General features: G+C 34.2%; 2 protein-coding genes and 1 long non-coding RNA gene across 5 annotated transcripts; 1 reads left to right on the top strand and 2 right to left on the bottom strand.

Moving 5' to 3' along the window:
* Positions 1-695: 695 nt before the first annotated feature.
* Positions 696-3,688, bottom strand: LOC110808252 (enhancer of rudimentary protein). Of its 2 annotated transcripts, none has more exons than XM_088208119.1 (4): positions 3,530-3,688; positions 2,730-2,829; positions 1,611-1,731; positions 696-1,106 (listed from the first exon to the last, which is right to left on the bottom strand). In XM_088208119.1, the coding sequence occupies exons 1-4, from the start codon at positions 3,530-3,532 to the stop codon at positions 1,010-1,012; spliced, it is 321 nt and encodes a 106-aa protein (XP_088064245.1). In that variant the 5' UTR covers positions 3,533-3,688; the 3' UTR covers positions 696-1,009. The 2 variants fall into 2 exon arrangements, with proteins under 2 accessions (XP_088064245.1, XP_088064246.1); XM_088208120.1 differs by lacking the exon at positions 3,530-3,688 and adding an exon at positions 2,970-3,433.
* A 7,119-nt stretch (positions 3,689-10,807) lies between these two features.
* Positions 10,808-15,875, bottom strand: LOC110808238 (putative phospholipid hydroperoxide glutathione peroxidase). 2 transcript variants are annotated; one of them, XM_022033661.2, is made up of 7 exons: positions 15,508-15,875; positions 15,132-15,208; positions 13,495-13,556; positions 12,842-12,960; positions 12,598-12,765; positions 11,357-11,429; positions 10,808-11,168 (listed from the first exon to the last, which is right to left on the bottom strand). In XM_022033661.2, exons 1-6 carry the CDS (start codon positions 15,751-15,753, stop codon positions 11,400-11,402), a joined length of 702 nt encoding a protein of 233 aa, XP_021889353.2. In that variant the 5' UTR covers positions 15,754-15,875; the 3' UTR covers positions 10,808-11,168; positions 11,357-11,399. The 2 variants fall into 2 exon arrangements, with proteins under 2 accessions (XP_021889353.2, XP_021889352.2); XM_022033660.2 differs by lacking the exon at positions 10,808-11,168 and having other exon boundaries at positions 11,196-11,429; positions 15,508-15,874.
* Positions 15,876-16,014: 139 nt separating this feature from the next.
* LOC110808239 (uncharacterized) lies at positions 16,015-22,227 on the top strand. The gene is made up of 3 exons (XR_015813461.1): positions 16,015-16,448; positions 17,306-17,430; positions 17,519-22,227. It is a non-coding gene; the product is annotated as an uncharacterized LOC110808239 (long non-coding RNA).
* The last annotated feature ends 770 nt before the right edge of the window (positions 22,228-22,997 follow it).

Genomic DNA, 22,997 nt, shown 5'->3' on the forward strand with positions numbered 1-22,997 from the left:
ATGTATAATGTCTTCAAATATAACATGTTTAATAATGATTATAGTAAATTTTAAAATTAATAGCATTTTAGTTATATGAAAGAAACTCTACTCCAATTTATGACTATTAATGTAAATATTATGTATAATATTTTTAAATATAAAATATTAAATAATGACCATACTAAACTTTTGTAATTAATAAAGTTCTACTTTTATTATTTTATAAAAAATTATATATTCAAATTTTTATTATTAATATATTTTACAGAAAAAAGGTCAAAATGAGTTTAAAATAATTACAAGAAATCATAATAATTCTTTACAATTATTTCTTGTACGCAATTATTTTGTTTGATTAAATCTTAACTACACTGTTCTGTTGCAATGAAATAAATAGCAAACTGCTTTTTCTGTTTATTTAAATTATAGAGTAAATTTAACAAGATAAACATTGCACTCAGATCACCTCTTTACCTCTATGAGGTTACCAAAATACCCACCCAACAAGATACAAATAGTTGAGATACAATACTTTTTAATCCCATTTATAAATTTTAATAAAGAGTACCAAACAGTAAATACCCCTCCAATGTATACACAAACACATATTTTCCTCATACATGTCATCCTGCAGTCATATACGAATGGATCCAAGTTCCAAAAATTTATGCTCCAAGATTATCAAATGCATATACAATATGGCAAACAAGCAATCAAGTTAAACAATATTACATTCATAGTTTTGGACAAGATCAAACTTCCTAGAAAACTGAGTATTTTGCTACGAAAGCACAGAGCACAGACCACCAAACAATAATATCTGCCTTTCCATTGGAACAAGAGTAGAAAGCTACCTCTGCCCTATTTGTATGGAATGCAAGAGCAATCGAAATACCATATCACTTTTGCATAGGGGGAAAACTCTTACCACAAAACTCTTAACATAGAAAAATGTTCCCACTATATTCCAATTATGGAATTGGGATATGTAACGATGTGAGGATTTTGCAGCATTCACTTCATTCACTTATTCAGTTTGTGCCAATTTCTTGAGATGTTGAAGTGTTTTATGTTTGATCCACTCTCTGTCATATGGCAGATATGCCTGTAGCGAGGGCTCATATCTGCAGGCAGTAAAACAGAAAAGATGTTACTTCTATTACCAGACAATCACAACCATATGTAAACACTTGGGAATTGTCTATGAATTGATCACATCCCGCAGCAATGTGGCAGCCCAAATTCCCTGCATCCTAAAGGTATGTGCCAAAGAAGCATAGGATCCAACAGAAGAAATTTAAAGGATGAAGTAGAGCACAAAAAAGCACACTTAGAAACATAATTTTAAAGCAGAGAAGTTCGTGGTTTGGTGAAGGAAATTAAATACAGTGAGCAATTCGCTAAACATGGTGAAACATATTTTTTTTCAAATAACGGTGAAACATATATTAACAGGGGTAAACTCCAAGAAATGAATGCCAATCCCCCTATGAGCTCCACTCGCATCTAGCTTTAATGGTAGGGTGGATGTGAGAATTCAAACAAGCACATGCCAATATATGTGACGATTTGAACAGAGTAAGATATTTGAGGAAGAGAGATAGAAAGGTGGGAGGAGGGAGACTTACACCAATGCACTAAAGTCTGCCAGGCCATCGATGAAATTATAGAGATTTGAAATGTCATAAGTGATGTTTCGAAGCGCAGGATTTAATTCCTTAAGCTTCCTTTCATATAGTCCACAAATACCTTCACCACCAAATAATGATGGATGAGGAAGAATTCAAAGAGTAAAATAACAGTCTGATACAGAATCCACACAGAAAAAAACTGGTAAATGTAAAATACTGGCAGCACACGTTACACACAGAATTGGAAAAAGTTTTGGGTATAGAACAAAACCCATCACATGGACATGGTTTAACAAATAATTTCAGGTAAACCCATCAGTTATCAAACATACACATGTGCAGAAATAAGATTGAAGGTACTAAACGAAAAAAAAAACTAGAGGGAGGAGGTAACAATGTTCCTTAGTCCTTTTCAATAAGTAGCTTTTTGTCATCTGAGATCCCAATCAAGTGGAGTAAGAAGATAGCCAAACATCTAGATATGCCAATTCATTTACATCTATGTGAGTGGTTTGCCACCATGATATCATAAAACTCAAGAAGGTCATAGCATTTTATGTCATTAGGACTTCATAGGCATTTTATCACTGTCTAATAACTGCATTTTGGTTCTCATATGACACCATAAGATGGAATCTGGTTTGGATGCCTGCTTTCTGCTAATCTATCTCATAGGTTGTTGTAAATTTTGAATTACTCATTGGACTATATCCCAATGCAATTTATTGTCAAGTATTTTCCAGTGCTTAAATATGCAAAACCAAACTCTCCTAAGTGACAGAGATCCTTGAATCATAAACTAAACATTATAGGTAATCCAATCAATGGAATCTAGAACAAAAGTATAGTCTGCGGAAGCAATTCCCCTCTTCAAGTAACTAAGCTGGAGCAAATGTGAAGACTTTCAGTTGTGAGTCACAAAATACCAATCAGAAGTTCACTACATCTGTTGTCAGCTTCAACACTACAGCTAAAAGACAACAATATGCTCAAATCAGCTGCTAAATTGTCACTAAAAATACTTCTTCAAGGGAAAATTAGACATCTTCTAACAAAAAGGAAACTTTCTACAGAGACAACAAAAAGAGTTAACAATAGCAAATATGAATAATGTACCATCCATAGCTTGGCTTATAGAACCGTAGTCCATAAATGTTCTAGTTGCTTTGCTCTGAGCTGTCTGCATCAGTATGATGGTATGCTTATTATTATTAGCCTGTATAAAAAAAAGGGGATAAGCAATTAGTTTATTAGAAACATAAAAGAATTAAACTAAAATCACAAAACACAAGAAAATTGATCAAATCTGTGAGGCAAAGAACATTGGTAATACTATGGAGAAAAAAGAATAATTACCAAATTAAATATAATCACCAGAACAACACGAGTAAATGTGACTTAAGTCTGCACATCGCTATAAGTGTGAAAGCCAGTATAAGTAGCAGATAGTAATATATTATTGTACTCCAATCCTTATGCATGTATATATATATAGATAACAGATACACATTCCAGTAGTTGCCTCTCCTGCACTTCTTTAAAATTTCTTCAGTTATAGAGAATCAGTAGAAATCAAGAAGATAAACTAGATTTCGTATAACACCTCTAACTTCACCTTTTATACCTAAAGCATTATACCTTATATAAGGTTCACTATCAAGTAATTCATCATTCATCTACAGCTAATTCGACAAGCCCACAGGAAGAGGGGGGGACATATATATGCAAACACGCTTAGTCAGAGCTCCAAAAGTGATTTTAGATAATTAAGCGCGTTCTATACCGAAATAAACCCTAGCTTTATTCACGGAAAAAGAGTTAATTAGGGAAGAAACTAGGAGACAAAGAGCAGATACTATATAAAAGATAAATTAAAACGAGCGATAATATTCACAAAAATGGAGCAGATAAATTACCATAGGAAAGACGGAGGTTTCAAGTGTCAATAGCAGAGATGAAGAGACAAGAAGCAGGAGGAGGAGGAGGAGCAGGAGGAGGAGGAGGAGGAGGAGGAGGCGGAGGAGGGCAGAAAATAGAGAGACGAAGTGGGGCTACGGGGTGAGTTGAGGAAAGAAGGACGCGGATGAATGGAAAAGCGGAAAGTAATTGCCGAGTTATCGCCACGTGGCTTCTTAGAGAAATCTGGAGCGTTAGATGTGATGGGCCACAAGGATCTTTTCTTTGCTGGACGATTACTCTTTTTTGCTTGAAATTCTGTTCCAAAAGTAGAATTAATTTTCATCAAGTCAAAAAGATTTCGATGGAAGCTATATTCCTTTTACCAGAAAGTAGTGGGAATATATATTCTTTAATCTAACAATGAATTGCAAATATATTGTCATTATTGGTAGAATCAAGATTAAGGTAAAATTTGGAACAAATTCAATTTTCTTTTATAAAATTTTAATATTTTATCCTTCATTTTAACTAAAAGATGATAATAACAATTAAAAATCTGCTTTCGTGATCTTGAATATTTCTCTATTTAGTTGAAATATGATAGTTTTATTTATCTAAGCAATAAATCAATCATGACTTTTCAAGTGTACAATAAATATTTACAAACAAGAGTAGTACTAGAAACAAAAAAAAATTATTATAATAATTTGCATAATTGTGAGCTAGTAATATGGCTAGCAAATATGTTTTGTCCTTACTGATATTATTGCTGATAATTCTAATATTTCTTTGAATATTTCTTAATGCATGATAATTTTTTAACATCCCCTTCAAACTTAACAGTGGGAGAGAGTTCTTGAATAATTCAAGTTTGTTTCTTAGATTGTAGAATTGAGAGCCTCTTGTAACTTTGGTTAAGTCGTCTACTATTTGGTCTTGAGAAGGTATGTATCTAACTACAAGCTTTTCTCAAGTACCTTGTCTATAATAAATTGAATATTGACTTCCATGTGTTTTATTTTGGCATATAATAATGGATTGCTAATAAGCTGATTTGCACTTAAATTGTCACATTAAGTTACAGGTACTTCTTCAACTGGAAATGACAGTACTTTGAGCAATGATCCCATCCACGCAATTTCACAAGATATTTGAGTCAAGGCCCTATACTCGAATTCTATGTTTGATCTTGCACCCATTTGCAACTTTTTAGAGCTCTAGAAAAGTGCGACTTAAGTAGATGCAATACCTTGTTGTGGATCTTCTATCATCCATATTGTATGCCCAGTCAACATCAGAGAACTCTATGATGGTGTATTTGCTGCAGGGTTGAATGTGAGGGCCAAAAGTTTTGGTTCCCTTCATGTACCTTAATGCCCTCTTCACTGCTTGCATATGTTTCTCTATTGGATTTTGAAGAAACTGACTTAATTTGTTGATTATGTATACAAGATCATGTCTAGTATGTATCACATATTGTAGGGATCCAATGATTCTTCTATAGATTGTAGGATTCTTCAGTTATTCTCCATTATTTTTTGTCTGAACAACATTTAGTGTGACAGGTGTAGGACATTCCTTTGAGTTTTCCATAACTATTTTCTTAAATAATTCTTCAATATATCTTATTTGTGTTAAGAAAATCCCTGTGTTATCTCTCATAACTTCAACGCTAAAAAATATATGCAAGGATCCCAAGTCTTTCAAAGTAAACAACTTGTCAAGTTTTTGCACAAAACGCTTAAGTAAAGTTGGATTATTTCCAGTCACAATCATGTCATCAATGTAAATTAAAATGAACATGATTTTGTCGTTTTTTTTCAATAGTGACGAGTCACACTTGACCCCTTGAAGCCCCATTTCAATAATGTAGTTTTCAATTTTTTGAACTAGGCCCTTGGAGCCTGTTTTAAACTATATGAGGCTTTGTTCAAATGAAAGACATACTTGGTCTTGCTCTTAACTTCATACCTTTCTGACAGCTGCATATAAACGGATTTTTGTAAATCACCATTCAAAAAAACATTACTGATGTCCAGCTGCTTGATGTCCCAATTTTCTATCACTACTATAGTCAAAATTATTTGAATCGTTGAAGCCTTTACTACTGGACTAAAGGTTTCACCATAGTCAGTCTCTATATTTTGATGAAATCCTTTTACCAATAGCCTCGTTTAACGTCTTTGAAAGCTCCCATAAACATTTTTTTAAACCTTAAATACTTGTTTACTGCCGACAATGTTCATAAAGGATGTGAAAGGTATCAATAACCAGGTATTATTTTTCTTCAATGCATTCAATTCTTCTTCCATTGTGAGTCTCCAATGTTTTGATTTCAAAGCTTCATCAACTGAAATTGGTTCAATTGGTATTAAGTTTTCTGCAATATATAGCTGAAAATCTACAGGGTTCTGTTTTGGTTTGACAATTCTTACGTTGGACCTTGTTATCATTTTATATCCTTCTTCTACGTGTTATTGATTTGAGTTAGCTTCATTTAATTCAGATTCATTTTGTTATTCTTCAATTAATTGAAGTATGATATTATATTCTTGTTCATTGTAGTGTTCTGCAACTTCAATGTTAGAACCAGAAGCTTATGTAAATTCTAAGTTATAAGGAGAGACAAATCCCCCTTCAAATGACAATCTTGTAGTTTGACATTCCAGAAATGGAGTTCTATACTCAGTATTGCGAGCTTGTTCTATCGGAGTTGAAGTGCCTTGCTAACCTGCATCAAACGAGACTATATTTTTTGTCTGAGATTTAGTGAACCAAATGGGTACGATAATCATAGTTTGTGTTTATGGTATCTTGGTATTTATAAAGCCATTTTGAAAGGAAATTCTTGTTCATTGAACACTATATTTCTTGAGATGTATATCCTTCATGTGGAGCTAAGACACTCGAAACCTTTATACGTATGACTATACCCCAGGAACACACATTTCACTGAATGGAATTGAAACTTTTAGTTTTGGTAAGGTCTTAGACACAGGTAACATGCACATCCAAAAACTTCCAAGGCCTTGTAATTTGGTTTTTTATGAAATAACTTTTAAATCGAGCATTTATTATCGATCACAGGTGTAAGTAACATGTTTATTATGTAAACTGAAGTCTAAAAAACTTCATATCAGTATTATAGAGGGACATTTGATTGGTCTAATAGGGTTAATCCTGTCTCTATAATATGATGAATTTTTTCTTTACTCTTCCATTTTAGGCAGAAGTGTAGGGACAAGCATATTGAGACCTAATTCCATGTTGTTGCAAGTAATTTGCAAGACTTATATATTCTCCACCCATGTCTGATTGCACACACTTGATCTTTTTATCAAGTTGATTCTTTATCATGGTTTCAAACTGTATGAAGATCTTAATGGTTTCATATTTGTGTTTCATAGGGTATAACCATGTGAATCTACTATGATCATATAAAAATAGTATATAGTATTTATATCCTAGCATGGAAGTGATGGGTGCATGTCCCTATATGTCAGTGTCGATTAGCTCCAGGGGTTATGATGCATGTGAAGATGATATGGTAAAGGAAAGAGAATGAGACTTTTTAAGTTGATAGGAATCATAGAAGAAATGTTTTTCATTAACATAAGATTTATTACAAGACTCAAGAATTTTTACAAGTGTTTTGAAAACTGGATGACCTAACCTCCTGTGCTAAGTTTCTAGACTCCTAGAGTTTTCATACGTATTTTTGTTATTGGAAAGAAAAACTTGATAGTTTCTTGATATTGAATTTACTTAGGACTAATAACTTGTCTTAATCTGATGGAGGCCTTGTTGATGCTTCCTCCGTAGTAGAGTTTTTCCAGAAACTTTGTCCTTCACAGCACAATCAAAAGAATAAAAAACAACATCAACGTTATTTGAAGTTATTAGTTTTGATATGCTCACCAAGAACTTTTCAATATCAGGCACATGCAAGGTATCATTTAATAACAAAATTTTCCATTTCTAGCAGGTAGTGTAACTAGACCAGTATAATAAATATTTAACTTCTCATCGTTTCCCACTATCAAACATTCTTTACCAGTATATTCTTGTTTTGGCTGTATGTTTCCAACATCATTTGTAACATAACTGCTAGTTCCACTGTCAAAATACCAGGCTGTGTCTTCTATATTGTCTGTTGTTGTTACAAAATCTGAGTTTTGATTTATATGGCTTGAATAAGGTAGAACACCCATATAGCTTTTGTCAAATAGATAGTAGCACACAAAAATAGTGTGACCTATCTTTCCGCATACCTAGCACTTAGGTTTGTTGCCTCCTCCAAATAGATTTCCTCTTCCTCTATATCCTCTACGTCTGTTGCTATCGTTTGTTATTCTTCCTCTTGGAAAATACTGATTGTTGTTTCTGTTGTTGAAGTTTGTATTTCTGACATAATTGACAGCAAGTTGTCCAAGATTCAAAGTAGTCATACTAGTGTTTAGCTGCTTTAATGTTCTTTATAGCTCAATAGTTTCGACTGGAATTACATCCAACTAATTGTCTCCTTTATAGTGATTTGGCACATTAGAGGGTTATAATCTTAAGAATCAAGTCCAACTAATATTTAAGTGACTAGATCATCAATTGATACGAGATGACTAGTAAGAGCAAGATTATCTGCCAAACTTTTTATGGCTTTGAGGTAATCTTCCATCTTCAAGCTTCTCTTTTGTATCTTAGCAAATTCTCTTTCATAAAATACTATGGTTGACCTTGTTTTGATTCCAAATAGGTCATTGATGGCATTCCATAACTTTCAATATGTATATTGCCCCATTAGTTCATAAGATCCATCTAAGAAGCATTTGATCCTAGACATACTATTCCTCGTATTCTGGGTTTGTTGTTAGCTAAACTTCGTCTATTCTTTAAACAACAACTTGTGTGAACTCTGGTGGTATTATCTTTGCTCTAGTGAGGTATCGTTCAAGTTTATTTCCTCAAATAATTGGTAACACCATGTTTTTCCAAAGTAAGAAATTATTATATTTCAACTTAACCATATTATATCCCATTGGTTTTCCTATCATATTGATTGTGTTCATTGTTGTGATATTTCTTCCATTATTTTGATTCACTAAGATTAGAAACTTTCACAAAATATGCCGTTGTGATTTTGAATATTTCTCAACTTAAATATTGCTGAAATGAGATGATTTATTTATAGAAGAAATGAATCAATCCTGACCTTTCAAGTATATAACAAATATTTACAGACAAGAATAGTACTGGAAACAAAAAAATTGTTGTAACAGTTTGTAAAATTGTGAGCTGGTAATATGGCTGACAAATATGTTTTGTGCTTGTTGATATTGTTGCTGATAGCTCTAATATTTCTTTGAATATTCTTTGATGCATGAAAATTCTTTAATAATAACTTTACTTAAAATGATAAAAATTGAATTATTATAAATCTCATATGAAATTAATTGAAGCTCTATTATGTTCCATTGACATAAAGTTTCATATCCATTCAATTTTTTTATTTATTGAGTCATGGTAATATAATTTATACTTTTTAAATTAAGTATGAATTTAAAAATAAATTTGATCTTGTTTCTAAATTTATTCAAAAAAATTGTATTTGCCATTTTAAATTTTAATCAATATCAACTACAAGACAAAAGTTATTATGATCCTCATCATGTATAAAATCGTAGAAAGAAGAGAGAGAAAGAGATGATAAAACATGGAAATAAAAGGAAAAATAGAAAATAGAGGAGAGACAATTTGATGTGATAAAAGAAAAACGACACCCTCATATCTTTGAGGGATGGAGCCAATTGCGGAAGAGGATAGGATGAACCCCAAATGAGCTATGCCCAAGGCTAGAATTAGTGGATAAACTTGAACAACGAGTACCCAAAACAAGGAAGATATTGAGTGTCACCACCAAAGAGAGGTTGGGCCTGAAAATCCCAGATTAAAGAGAATACCCATCCCTCGTCTGGATTTGGGTACCTATCAGGTACATGTACGTTAGCTGGCCTGCAGAAAGGAACAAGTATCAGCACCACCAGAAGAGTCCATGCCTGGAGGATTTTAAGTCGCGGGTAAGAAACAGGTCGGGTGTGAGGAAGGCCACGTAGGTGCGAGGTGCCTTGTCACGTTTGTGCAAGAGGCTAGCACACGTAAACATCCTATCGCGTGCACGCAGAAGCGGGCCTCATGCTCAGATGTTGTGCGTTTGTTCGAGGGGCCCAACGTGCACACACAGGGCAAATGTGCGCACATAAGGCAGGCGCCCACATAACACACACATGAGGATCTTATGCACGCGGGCGGGCCACACACCCTTATGCACGCCCGCGCGCTGTCAGACATGCATGTGGGCATACCAGTCGCACATGCCGCATGTGTGGCTTAATTTTGCAGCAACTTTTTCGAAAATCCTATCCCTTTTTGTGTATTTTTCATGTGTTTTTATTCAAAATTCACATGAGATAAAATTTACATTATTTTATCAATTTAGTTTATTATTATTTTATTGTAAATTTATTTCTTTAATTATTATTCTAAATTATAGATTGAAAAAACTTTTATCTTTTAATTATTTTATTAAATTTCAAACCTTTGTAATTATTTAAAATTATTTCGGTAATAACTTTTATAAAAATCTTTACCCATAGGTTGTAAACACATAATTTAAAATATCAATAAAGAAACTTTTGCTTATATTAACTTAATTTATATTTTAAGTTCTTCAAATGTCTTCAAATTAAGAGTTTCAAACTGTTTCGTTGAGGAAGGAATCAAGATTGATTTATTGAATAAGTCCGTGACGTCTTTCTCTCTTAGTCGGCTATAATCCCAATAAGGAGGATTTATCTTAAATAATTAAGTTTTAAGTTGCTAAATATAATAAATTTGAGATCGAAGTGTTTTCGCTCCGTGGAGTAACACTCCACTCCACATCATAATTTTTTTTTTTTGAGGAGATAGAAAAAATATTTCAATAAACAAGTGAACTTAGAAATTCTCATTCTACTCAACTACCACTAGTTTAATAAAATTTCCTGCAGCAGTACTTTCTTCTTTTTATGTGATTTTATATATTCTTTTTAATGGTAAATTTATGTAAAATTATAAATAAGACAGTGATGTCTTTGTATGATTACAAAAAGAAATTATTTTGCGTATGTCAACATAAAATTGAGTAATGCTTTAGTAATTTGCTCTATTTTAATGTACTTACGTTGGTAATGTTTACAAGTCATAATTTTTATGGTTATCTTCAAAAGATTCAAAGTACATTGCCACACGGATTAACCATCCTCTAGTCTCCGTAACTGCTGCACTGTATAATAGTTCTTCAAGAATACATCTTTAGGTACACCGAGTCAATCTAAAGGAGTACACTCTCAAAATCACTTGAAAACTTAATTTCAATATGCACAAAATTGAGACAGATTTACCCTTCTCCCTAAATAACAGGGAAATCTAAATTCAGGCAGAAAATAATTAAGATACATATTTTACATCAAATGGTAGGTAGAAAGGCAAATTAGTAAAATATGTATCAACTTTGCATCAACACACATTGGAACCGCAGATTTCCAAGAGTATGTTTATGAAATTCTTTAATCTAACCAGAGGAAGACTGCATACTCTGCACTGCATGAAAAGTTCCCTAAAAATCTAAAAAAGAAAGATCCCACAGGAAGATGGTCAATATATCACAAATTTGTATATAAAATTCACCCTTTTGAAATTTGAATGTTGTATCCAACCAGAAGTAAAACCCTTGAATCATCTATTACAGGAGAGAAGATTAGTATGATGCATCATCGTGTTTTTAAGTATAAAAGTATACATCTATTTCTTACATTTCTATGTAAACATGCTGCCTAACTTTCCTGCCAAGCATCATCATGCTGCTAGAAGCTTTTGAATGTCCCTCTGTAAGACAGAAAAGATTGAATTGAGAAATCCAAAACATAGTAAAAGACCTTCATCTTATAAAATTGCTTTGATTTAAAAGGAAATATATGCATCTGGATTGTGGATCAAAGAATATAAGTATTTTTAGTTAGTTTAGTATCGACAGTGTATGATCAAACCTAATCCTTTGAACAAAAAAATGGAAAAGTAATAAAGCTTGCAAAGTTATTTTCTTGCAATTTAATTAATAAAATCTGGTAAATGGAGTCTGGATTATCACTAGCCACAGTTAGTGCCATTTGACTCCATATATAGAATTAGGTAGCTGAACTGTTACTAGCCTAACTCTCCCAGCACATATGCACAGCAATATGTTCGAAGTATGCAGACGGGCAACTCAGAGTGTAATGAAATTCAATGCCTTTGAGAAGAATAGAATTTGATGAACAATAGAAAATAACTTTGACTTATTACTTTATATTTCATTCCAATATGTTGTTCATGTCAGCAAAGGAAGGCACAGAAGAGTCAAGGGTGAGTCTTGGAGGGCAAATGGTGAACAATAATTTGGGAAGGAGAGAAAAAAGTTTGAATTTATTATCTCTGCTTTGATACCATGTTAAATGACTTAAATGACTAATACACAATTCTTTTTATGACAATCAATTATCTGAAAGTTTAAGACAACATAAGAGAGCTCAAATTTATTGCTTTATATTCATCACGCTTGTCAAGCTGTTGGAGTGACCTTGACCTATCTCCTACTAGTTGGTGCTTAAGCTATCTCATAAGCAGTCTGTTTAGAATTGGATGATAAATTTCATTATAAATGAACTAAAGAATTACGAGACTGTCATGAACCACTAGGAATTCTAACAAAGGCAACTTATTCAAGCAAATGAAGAAGTGTTTGAGATCAGGTTATCTACAACAGCAGAACTATCAGGCAGATCTACACCTCTCATCATTCCTGAACATGCAAATGTTTACATCTCCACTATTTCTGAGCAGGAAAATGTTCATAATTGTTCATACTTAATTAAATATATGATAGAAGTGTAACCCAGAAGGCCTTCAAAGCATTAGGAGTACTTTCTCATACCTTCTTAGTTAAGCAACTGAAAATTTCCTTTCTAGTGAACAACTTCAAAGTAAAAGGGATGCTGAAATAGATAAAGACCTGTACCTCAATTTGGAAAGGTGATGTTGTTGGTGGATATCTCTCCACAACTTTGCCATTCTTGTTCACTAAGAACTTCTCAAAATTCCATTTGATCAGATCACCAAAAAATCCCCCAGCACTTGACTTCAGAAACTGGTAAATTGGAGCTGTATTGGGTCCATTAACATCAACCTGTTTGGCACAAAATTTTAGTACTTGATTACTCTCAGTTGTGTTTGTTAGAAACAGAAGTAAGCAGGTACGGCACCTTATCGAAAATTGGAAATTCTGCTTTAAATCTTGTACAGGCAAACTGTTTGATCTCAGGATTTGATCCAGGCTCTTGCCCTCCAAATTGATTGCAAGGGAAAGCTAGAATCTCGAATCCTGCATCAGAAGCGACATAATCAATTACTGATGTCAATTTAAATAGACAAATAAACTTCTTTCTAGGCTTCAAATTTCTGAAATATTATCTATTATACAGACATCTAAACATGTGAGGTTACTAGATATGCCTTTCAAGAATCAAAGTTGGAATACAGGCACATGAAGTAGAACACAAAAAAATACCAAAATGTATACTTTAACAAATGAAATCAGATGCTTATATTTGAAAATGACATGAAAAAGCTAATGACTAGATCATTAAAACTGGAAACTGTAACCAGATGGCATAGCTCATTCAGACTAGTGTATAAACAACTGACAACCTTATTCAGAGAGGTTGGAAATGTTAGGAACTTATTTGATCCGGACAACCATTGCTTGTTTAGTTCAGTTTATATTCATTTATAATTCGATGACTAGGATTATTCATATACGTTCTACAATTAAGTGGTAAAAAAATATAAAATGAATTGAACCCAGATGAACTACAAAATGATATGAAATGAAAGACAAAGCTCAAAATCAGCTCACCTTGAGTTTTGTACTTTTCATATAGGTGAGATAGCTCTGAGTAATTTGTTGTTGTCAAGCCACTGAGATAAGAACCAAAACCACTCGATTAGATCTCCATTAGAAATAAAAATAGGAATGACACTCTCATCTTGACCCGGTGTGATCCGGCAGGAATTTTTATAGGGACAGGGTCAACGCTTTGTTTAACCCCAAATAAATGAGGATAAAGACAATTTCCTGTCTTATTTTACTGTTCAAGTGCTCAAGTCGAGGACAGGAAAAGGGGTCCCCATCTTGCCTATCCTTGACTATGCGATTTATATAAATAAATATTTTTTTTGACATTCTTTGTATATAGCATTTATACTGTATTGAACAATCTTGAACATTTATTTTTTATTTGCATTAAATATGTCGGATTAATAATTTTTTTTAAATGATTTTGTTGCATTATATCTAAAAAATAGGTCTACTTATAATTGAGATCGATTTATATGAACAAATAATAAGAATAAGACTCCCTAAAGGAAAATGGGGATTCCCTGTTTTCCTGCAGGGTCGGACATGAGAAAAAGGAACAAGTCCACGACAGGAATCGAAGATGGGGATGGGGGGTTGTGAGGCTAATGGGGACAGGAACGGGTAAGGTATCCCTTGCTCTGAACATGCTCTGCTGCCATTTCTAAATATAAAATAAGCCACAGCAGAGCTAGTTTAGCATTTCCACAGAATAAGAATATAGAGATTAATAGAAATTAGATAAAGATAGAAAAAAATATTCTAACCATATCTAATTCAAGCTAAGGATACATTTGGAACAAAAAATTAATCATTAAAATTTATTTGACAGTACAGACTTACAGTTAGAAAATGAGGGGAAATTCATTTGGCTACATTTGAAGTAAATATGAATTTTCAAACAAATTTTGCAAAAATAGTTAATTTATCCCGAACAGAGCTTAAATGACCTCTGATTCTTCACTAGTAAAACAAAAATAGAAACTCATCACTGTAAATTTAATGTTGTGGATATGTTTAGAACAAACAAACTATTTAGAAGGTTCATTTGTAAATATATACTCAATCAACAATTAAAACTTGAAAATTCAACTCCAAAAGAATGAAATTTGCAATTGAAACAAAAGAATTGAGAACCTATCAACTTTTTCAATTGAATTTCATCCATTCATGATTGAGGTATTCATTTTTTTAAGGAATTCCACAAGAATCTTTTATTTGCTGTGTTTGGATCAACTCCCAATCAATTCTTATATCTAAATTTTATACCCGTCTTAATATGCATTATAAAAGCACAATTTACCTGTCTTCAACTTTCTAAAACCACCGTAGTCTATTTGATAATAGGAATTCCATCCCAAATTTTAAACTCACAGGTTAAATTTCTGCCACCAAGGAAACCAAGAGAAGAACAAATGATGTTCCATCTATGTCTACCAAAATTTAGACTAAGAATTGCCTACAACTTCTAAAGACAAGTTATTCAACAGCAAAGAGTGAAATTGGTTTTACTATGAATAAATTATAATCCAATCCTAGTTATCAAGTAACTGAACTCCAAGATCAAAGAATAAAATAGAAATAAAAAATTCTTCAAAGTAAAAAAGAAAAAGATCATCCGAAGGAAAAAGGATTACCATTTTGAAGCAACGTTGACAATCAAGAGAATTTTGCCCTTGAACTTGCTTAGAGAAACATCCTTCCCATCAATATCCTGCAAAAGAAAAACCCACTTATATAATTGAAAAAAATTAAATACTTCCATACGCACGCGCGCTTCTCGTTGAATTTTCAATATCTAACAGTCATACACCTTCAAAGAGCTTAGGCAACACAATACACACAACTCAGGCTTCTGAACTGCTAAGCAGCAAAGTTAACGTTCTTTCCCCTTTTATTCATTACATTTAAGAACAATAACTACCGAAACATGCACAAAACCTATTGAAGCACACAAGCAATACCGTATATTGATAGAGAGATGATAAAAATTAATCGCCAGAAAAACTTTACCTTAACAGTGAAGTCATGAATAGTCTTCTCTGCAGCCGCTCTTGCATTAACACCAAACGATCGGGATTTCAAGAGAAACCCAGAAACATAAGATGATTTCAGAGAGAACCCATGTAGGGAAAAGGCTAATTTAGATGAAAAAAGCGAGGAATTGGGCCATGAAGCAGCATGAAGGTCAGATTTTGCTTGAGTGAAACAACTGTAGGCTGACGCGAGAGTTGCAGAAGAAAGCAGGGAAGCAGCCATTTTTGGTTTATCTGGTTTAGGTGCGAAGTAAAATTTGAAGAGCGATGGCGTGTAAGGTGTAAGGAAGAAAATGTTCCACGTGGTCCCTTTCTTTTCTTTTGCTCCCTTAAACCATTGTTTGAGTGCTCCAATCCAAGCCCGCCCCGACAAAAGCTTTTCCGGGGAGAGATTTTCTATTAGGTAATTTAATAATTTTTATTATTTAATTAAATTAAAAATAATAATTTTATTGTTAATTAAAAATATTATAATGATTTGTATTATTTTAAATCACAGAATTTTTGTTTAGCAAATATGATAATATAAAAAAATTATTTATGTATTTCATATTTTTTTGTAACTTAAAAGAATATTTTTACTGTCCTAATTTTCTTTTTCGCTGTTTTTAAAATAAAAAGAAACAGGTTCTTCCAAGCACAAGCGCTCTGTGCTCGCTCTTCCCGCTCTAAATCCAGCTTCCTGAAGCTTCAACTGTTTTCATTATCCTCCGGCTTTCTCTCTGTAAGTTTTGTTGGTTTCTCTCCCTCTCTTTCTCTCTCTGTATCTATATATATACACATATATACGGACACAGAGAATCTGAAAGAGAGAGTTGAAAACATGGCGGACGTGATGTTGATGAATGAGATATAGGTGGCAGCGCCATGGCTGGGAATCGATGTATCCCACGTGCATTACGATTTCGGCATCATTAGGTAAATTATCATTGTTCAGTTTGGTTACCTGGAAAAAGTTGGAGATGGATCCGATGCCCCTAAGCTCTCTTTGCTAGTTGCTTATAGTTATGATTCTTTAGTTGATTTTTTTTTTTCCGTTTGGATTTTGTATGTCGGTTCTGTTATAGATTAGGGAATGGTAAATTAGTAGGTAACAACAGGAAATAACAAAAGGGGGAACTGATGATTCTTAGTCTGTGTGGTTGCCAATAGGAAAAAACAAAGCGAGAAAAATGGGGTATTTTTAAGTATCTTTGCCTAAAATAATTGCTCAATGAAGCTGAAGATAAGATTAGGGAAACAATACAGCGTCCCCATTGCTGTCTCTTTGATGTTTAGTTTTTTTGTCATTATTTTCGATTGAAAATGAAAGCTTAAATGTTTTAATGTGGCTCTGAAGTTTATGTATGTGTTTTTCTTTTTCTTTTTTTGTGGTGATTTTTATTTATACTTCTGTTGGCCATGCCTTTGTTGCGGCACTTCTGACAGAAACAATACCTAGTTCTCTGTTGTTTCCATGGAAGTCGAAACAGGAATTATTAGCTTTTCGAATAATGTGACACCCAATTTCTGCAATCCAAGGGAAACTAAGCTTTTCATCATCCACAATGTCTAGATGTTTATTTCCAAATTTCTAAGTCGGCAAATTGACTTAATTTCTCCTATTTCGTTTGTCATGGAATTAATAAATACAAATAACTAACTTTTCTCCAATTAGAAACACTTGATGATATACCTCATTCGTGAGCCGAGTAATCCTTGAGATGCAAATATGAGCTGTTTTTCTTCTTAATCTCATATGAGTATTTATGTAAGTTGTTGTGCTTAATTTTCAGAAAATTATGATAAATATCTTTAATGTTAGAAGAGGAAAGGTTATGAGAGATCTTAGGGGAAGTGCTGACAAAGTTGCGATCCTAAGAACTGAGAGTCTTGTAGGTGTATCTTTACCTGTTTTCAGGTAGTTTACCTCTTCAATTACACAAATCGCTTTATGCTTTTTCCCCACGGTCTCCTGATCGTTGGTTCATGATTTATTTTTCCATTAGATGGTGTGGATAATCGTGGTAAATATCTTTAATATTAGAAGAGGAAAATTATGAGAGATTTTAGGGGAAGTGCTGACAGAGTTGCGATTCTAAGAACTGGGACTCTTGAAGGTGTGTCTTTATCTGTTTTCAAGTATTTTACCTATGCAATTACGCGAGTTGCTTTCTGCTTTTTCCTCATTCTCTCTTGATCATTTGTTCATGATTTATTTTTTCATTAGATGAGGTGGTAAAAAAGAGAACAAGTGATGCGGAACCCAAGATTAACATGCAATCCGAATCTACATATACACAATTAGTATTAAAACTTAAATCTAAATAAATCATTTATACTTAACCCACAATTAACTTGCAAATGACATTAAGGCAATTGAGATGAAAGAAAATTTTTTTTGATTAAAATCCCTCCAGAAAACCTTAATAAGATGAAACCAATTCTTAATACAATAAGAAGATTGAATAACCTTACAAATTGCAAAAGATAGCATTTGATGGAAATAATTTTTTAATAGCATAATGAAGAAAAATACACATAAGAGAGTCTTATATAGGGAATGCGACACTAATCTCAATCCTTAAAAGAAATAGGAAATAATCCTAATCCTTAAATCTAATCTAATCCTAAGGATAAGATCTAATGTAATGTTAAAATTCAATCATAATAGGAAAATGAATAATTAATCCATGTAGATTAATGAATCTTGCATGAAAACCAACTTCCACCTAGCCTAATAACTCCTATATAATCCTATGTGGCTTAAGATCCCACATTAGACATAGGAAAAAAATAACTTAATTAATTAATTGGGCTTTATTTTGCATGAGTTTGAGCTCGGAAATTTGGCCCAATAACTTAATGGGCTGCTTTTCCATGTATTTAGTAAATTTGGTCCACCTCTTTCGTGGTTCTCCAAATTTGGACCATGGCTTCCTTCTTCACTGATCCATCCTTGAATATAAACTTGAAAGACTAGCTTGAGTTTTTTGACTCATGATCTAGTGAGTGACTCAGTTGGCATAATGATGTTCGTCCCATGCGGCCTATGTGCATTTTGAGTTGTGTTCTCACTATGACTTGTGTTCACCCTAGTGTTCGGACTATGTTCATCTCCTTGCACACGTGCTTCATTATGCTTCACGTCTTGATTTCCATCAACAAGTATTCTACAAAAACCAAAAAAAACATGACCTCAATCTATGAGCCAGAGACCTTTGGCCTTATTAACAAGAAATCTTTAGAATTTGAAAATGTAATGGACCTTAGTTGGTCACCTTCTTATCCCTTTTTGCACTTTATGTACTGGAACTTGATGGTGGTAACTGATAGGTTCCAATCAGAGAGAGTCACAATTGCAATAGAGAGAGAGAGAGAGAAAGAGAGAAAAAGAGAGAGAGAGAGAGAGAGAGAGAGATAGAGAGAGAGATAGTTATTTCAAATTGAAGTAAGAAATAACACTTGTGGGATTTTTCTTGGGGATAAAAAGACTTGTCTTTTGTTCATCTGCAATTGCCCTTAAATACATGAAAAGCTAACTGAAATCCTATATCTATATTACACGTTGAAGCAAAATAAAATAAAAAATCGCAAAAATTAAGCAACGACTAAAATACTAACTAAGCAGATTTTTCTCTAGATTTTCTGGTTAATTGTTTCTGCTATGCTGACTCCTTCCTTTTGCTTGTTTATGCTGATTTGGTGAAACACGTGGATAATTTAATCCATTTATTTCGAGTTTTGGTGAGACTATCTCAGCAATCTCTGGGGCTTATAATTGCCCCTTCCTTGGGTAAGAACTTTGTCCTCAAGGTTCAATGAAGCAAACTGTTCCATCAGGTTCTGTGTGATATGCTAAGTGGCCTCTTCTGCTAGCAATTTTTTCCATTTTACTAAGCTTTCTTCAACCAGTTTAGATCCTCTTTTTACACAGCGTGTGTCTAGTATGGTTTCCAGTTGAAGGATGATATTTTTGTCTTTTGTAGTCGTTGGCAGATCCTGAACTGGTAGGGGGAAATCTCTAACCTTTGGTTTAAGCAATGAGATGTGAAAAACGGGGTGGATGCGGGGCCCTTCCGGAAGTTTAAGTTTGTCTGCTACCGAGCTGATGCGTTGAGTAATCTGATAGGGTCCGTAATACTGGCATGCCAACTTCTGTAGGGCCCTCTTAAAAATCATTTGCTGGCGGTATGGTTGGAGACGCAAAAAGACCCAATCTCTTTCTTAAAACTCAAGATGGCGTCTCTTGGTGTTTGTGATTTGTTGCATACGGTTATCGATTGCATGTAGGTTAGCTTTGAGCTGCTGGAGGAGTTCATTCCGTTTTGTCAAATGCTGGTCAATGTCATCCACTACTGTCATGCCCTTTTGGTAGAACGAAATGCTGAGAGGAGGTCATCCATAAAGGGTTTAGAACGGTGTCATCCCAATGGATGAATGATGTGTGGTATTATACGAAAATTCTGCCCATGGAAGGAGTGAACACCACTTGCGTGGCTGCTTGTGAGCTAAGCATCTCAGGTACTACTCAAGACATCGATTTACAACTTTCATTTGCCCATCCGTTTGAGGGTAGTACGTTGAACTCATTTTCAATTGTGTGCTTGACATCTTGAAGAATTTGTTCCAAAAATTACTGATAAAGATGGGATCTCGGTCGCTTACAATTGTTCTTAGCATCCCATGGAGCTTGACTATGCCTTCTACGAACCTGTCGGCAACGGTTTTGGCAGTGTAAGGATGTGTCAAAGCTAGGAAGTGTGTTGATTTACTCAATCTGTCTACAACTACTAGAACTGTATCTTTCCCTTGGGAGCTTGGTAACCTTTCAATGAAATTCATAGAGATGTCATCCCAAACTTGACATGGTATAGGCAGCAGTTGAAGCAACTCGGTTGGGGCCGAGGTCTCAGCTTTGGCTCTTTGGTAGACCTCACACGCTGCCATGTATTGTTGTACTACCTGTCTCATAGCTAGCTAGTAGAATTGTTGAGCCAAGCATTTGTATGTTCTTAGGACTTCGGAATGCCCTCCCAATTGAGAATCATGAAATGCTTGTAGTAATTGTTGGATGACTTTAGATTCTGGGGGAATGATGACATGGTTTTCGTAGTGTAAGAGCCTATTCCTCCACTGATATGGTCTACCGGGTTCTCTTCTACCAACTTACCTATTCTCTTTATGTAGGGGTGGTTCTCGGATGTGTCTTTGATATCATTCCAAATATGATTTTTCACATGCAAACAGAGCATCTAAGGAGGGCCCTTTGTGTTGCCTGGACAGGGCATCCGCTGCTTTGTTGTTATTTCCTGGTTTATAGGTGATTTCATAATCGTATCTAAGGATATCCGTTTTTGTTGCTCTGGTGTGGTGACACACGGATTCGGTAGGTGTTTTAAACTTTGGTGATATGTTTGAATGATGAATTTGTGACCCAATAGATATGGTCTCCAAGTTTGAATGGCGACCACTATGGCTAACATCTCCTTAGCATAAGTTGACCAAGCTTGTTTAATGACTCCTAAGGCTCGGCTCATATAGGCGATGGGCTTCCCTTACTGGGCGAGGATGACCCCAATCCCTTCCTCTGAGGCATCTGTTTCTATGGTGAAAGGCTCATTAAAGTTTAGGAGAGCTAAAGTTAGGGTAGAGGTCATGGCCTGCTTAAGGCATGTGAATGCGTTTTCTGCTTCATCTGTCCATTTGAACTATTCTTTTTTTAGTAGTTGAGTAAAAGGGTCTAGCCAATGTTCCATAATTGAGTACAAACTTCCAGTAGTATCCAGTGAACTCGAGGAATCCTCGTAATTCAGTAATAGGTGTTGGTCTGAGCCAGTCTACCATAGCTTGAATTTTCTTTTGATCCACCTTGATCCCTTGTGGCGTGATAATATGCCCTAAATATTCCAATTCTTGCTGCCCAAAAACACACTTTTTTCGCTTGACATAAAACTTATGCTATCATAATATGTCGAAGGTTCGGCGCAGATGGTCTAAATGTGCAGCTCGATTAGGGCTATACACCAGAATATCATCAAAGAAAACCAAGATGAATTTCCTCAAGTGTGGCCAGAAGATGATATTCATAATGGCCTGAAAGGTGTATGGAGCGTTTCAAAGGCTGAAAGGCATTATGAGGTATTCGTAATGCCCGTTGTGAGTTCTAAATGTTGTCTTTGGAGTATCTATGGAATGGACCCTTATTTGGTGATAACCGGATGTTAAATTAAGTTTAATGAAGAATGTAGCACCGTACAACTCGTCCATTATGTCGTCGACCATTGGAATTGAAAAACGATCCTTGACGATGACTGTATTTGAGGCCCAGTAGTCGGTGCAAAATCTCCAAGTCTCATATTTTTTCTTGACAAGCAAAACCAGTGATGAAAACGGGCTGATGTTAGGCTTGATCACTCCCATAGCCAGCATACTTTGCACTTGCCGCTCGAAGTTGAGAAGTTGTTGGATGTCTCTAAGGAGATCCTTTCTTTTGAGTATGGAGAGGAGTTGATACTTTGATCAAGTGGCTCCACAATATTGCTCTTCGGGTTTGTTCCTTGGATTACAATTAGTAAGCCTGATTTTGTACTCACCACCATACGTAAGGGAGAATATTTGGAGTAGTTACTAACTAAAGGAAGCATTTTTTTCCAGTCTTCCCAAGCTAAGACTCCAAAAACAATTATTAATAAAAATATTTTAGAATATTTCGTAACTTGTCTTTTTTACATATTGTATTGCTCCACAAACACTCTATAAATGGTAGCTGGAAGAATTTTAAGAGGTGAAAATTAAATTAAAAGAGGTTTTGATGTATAAATTAGAGCCTTTATCTTCCTGTCTGTAGGGAACTTAATTTTATCCCCAACGTCGCTTTCAAAATAACAAGTTTTGTAGGGAACATATTTTTTAAAAAACTTTTATAGGAAGAAATAAGAAATTATGCTAAGAATTAAATACCCCTCTAAATATGGTAATAATGAGTATTATCAGTGTACTTTAAAGACGTACTAATTAAATTTCTCCATTTCCAAGCTTTAAAATCAAATCCTGGGGGGGGGGGATACTGAAAAATCAGAAATAGAAAATATGAAGGAATAAAGAAAGGGAAGATAATCTTGGTGCTAGTTGTCAGTATCTGATTTCTGAAGGCTACCCTAATTCTTCTCCCCCCACATGCTGCACTAATTAATTTCTTAAAATTAGATCCGTGCAGAAAGTTGAAAGATTTGTTACATCCTGATTCCGATGCAATGTATGCAGCTCGTGTAGTAAGTAAACTTAAACCATAAATGAGTGCGTAACTTAAAAAGGAAAGTTAGGTATGTTGTCCATAAGAGATGTACAAATATATCATTTTCTTTTATACATACACACATAAACATGTGTTCTCATTTACCATCTGACGTAGTAATAAGTAGCAATCTTAGAGATATCTAGCTGAAACTAATTTGATTTTCTTTCTTTCTTTCTTTTTTTTTCTTT

The sequence above is a fragment of the Carica papaya genome, chromosome 7 (genome assembly GCF_054855325.1).
Source record: "Carica papaya isolate Zhongbai chromosome 7, ASM5485532v1, whole genome shotgun sequence".
Lineage (NCBI taxonomy): Eukaryota > Viridiplantae > Streptophyta > Magnoliopsida > Brassicales > Caricaceae > Carica > Carica papaya.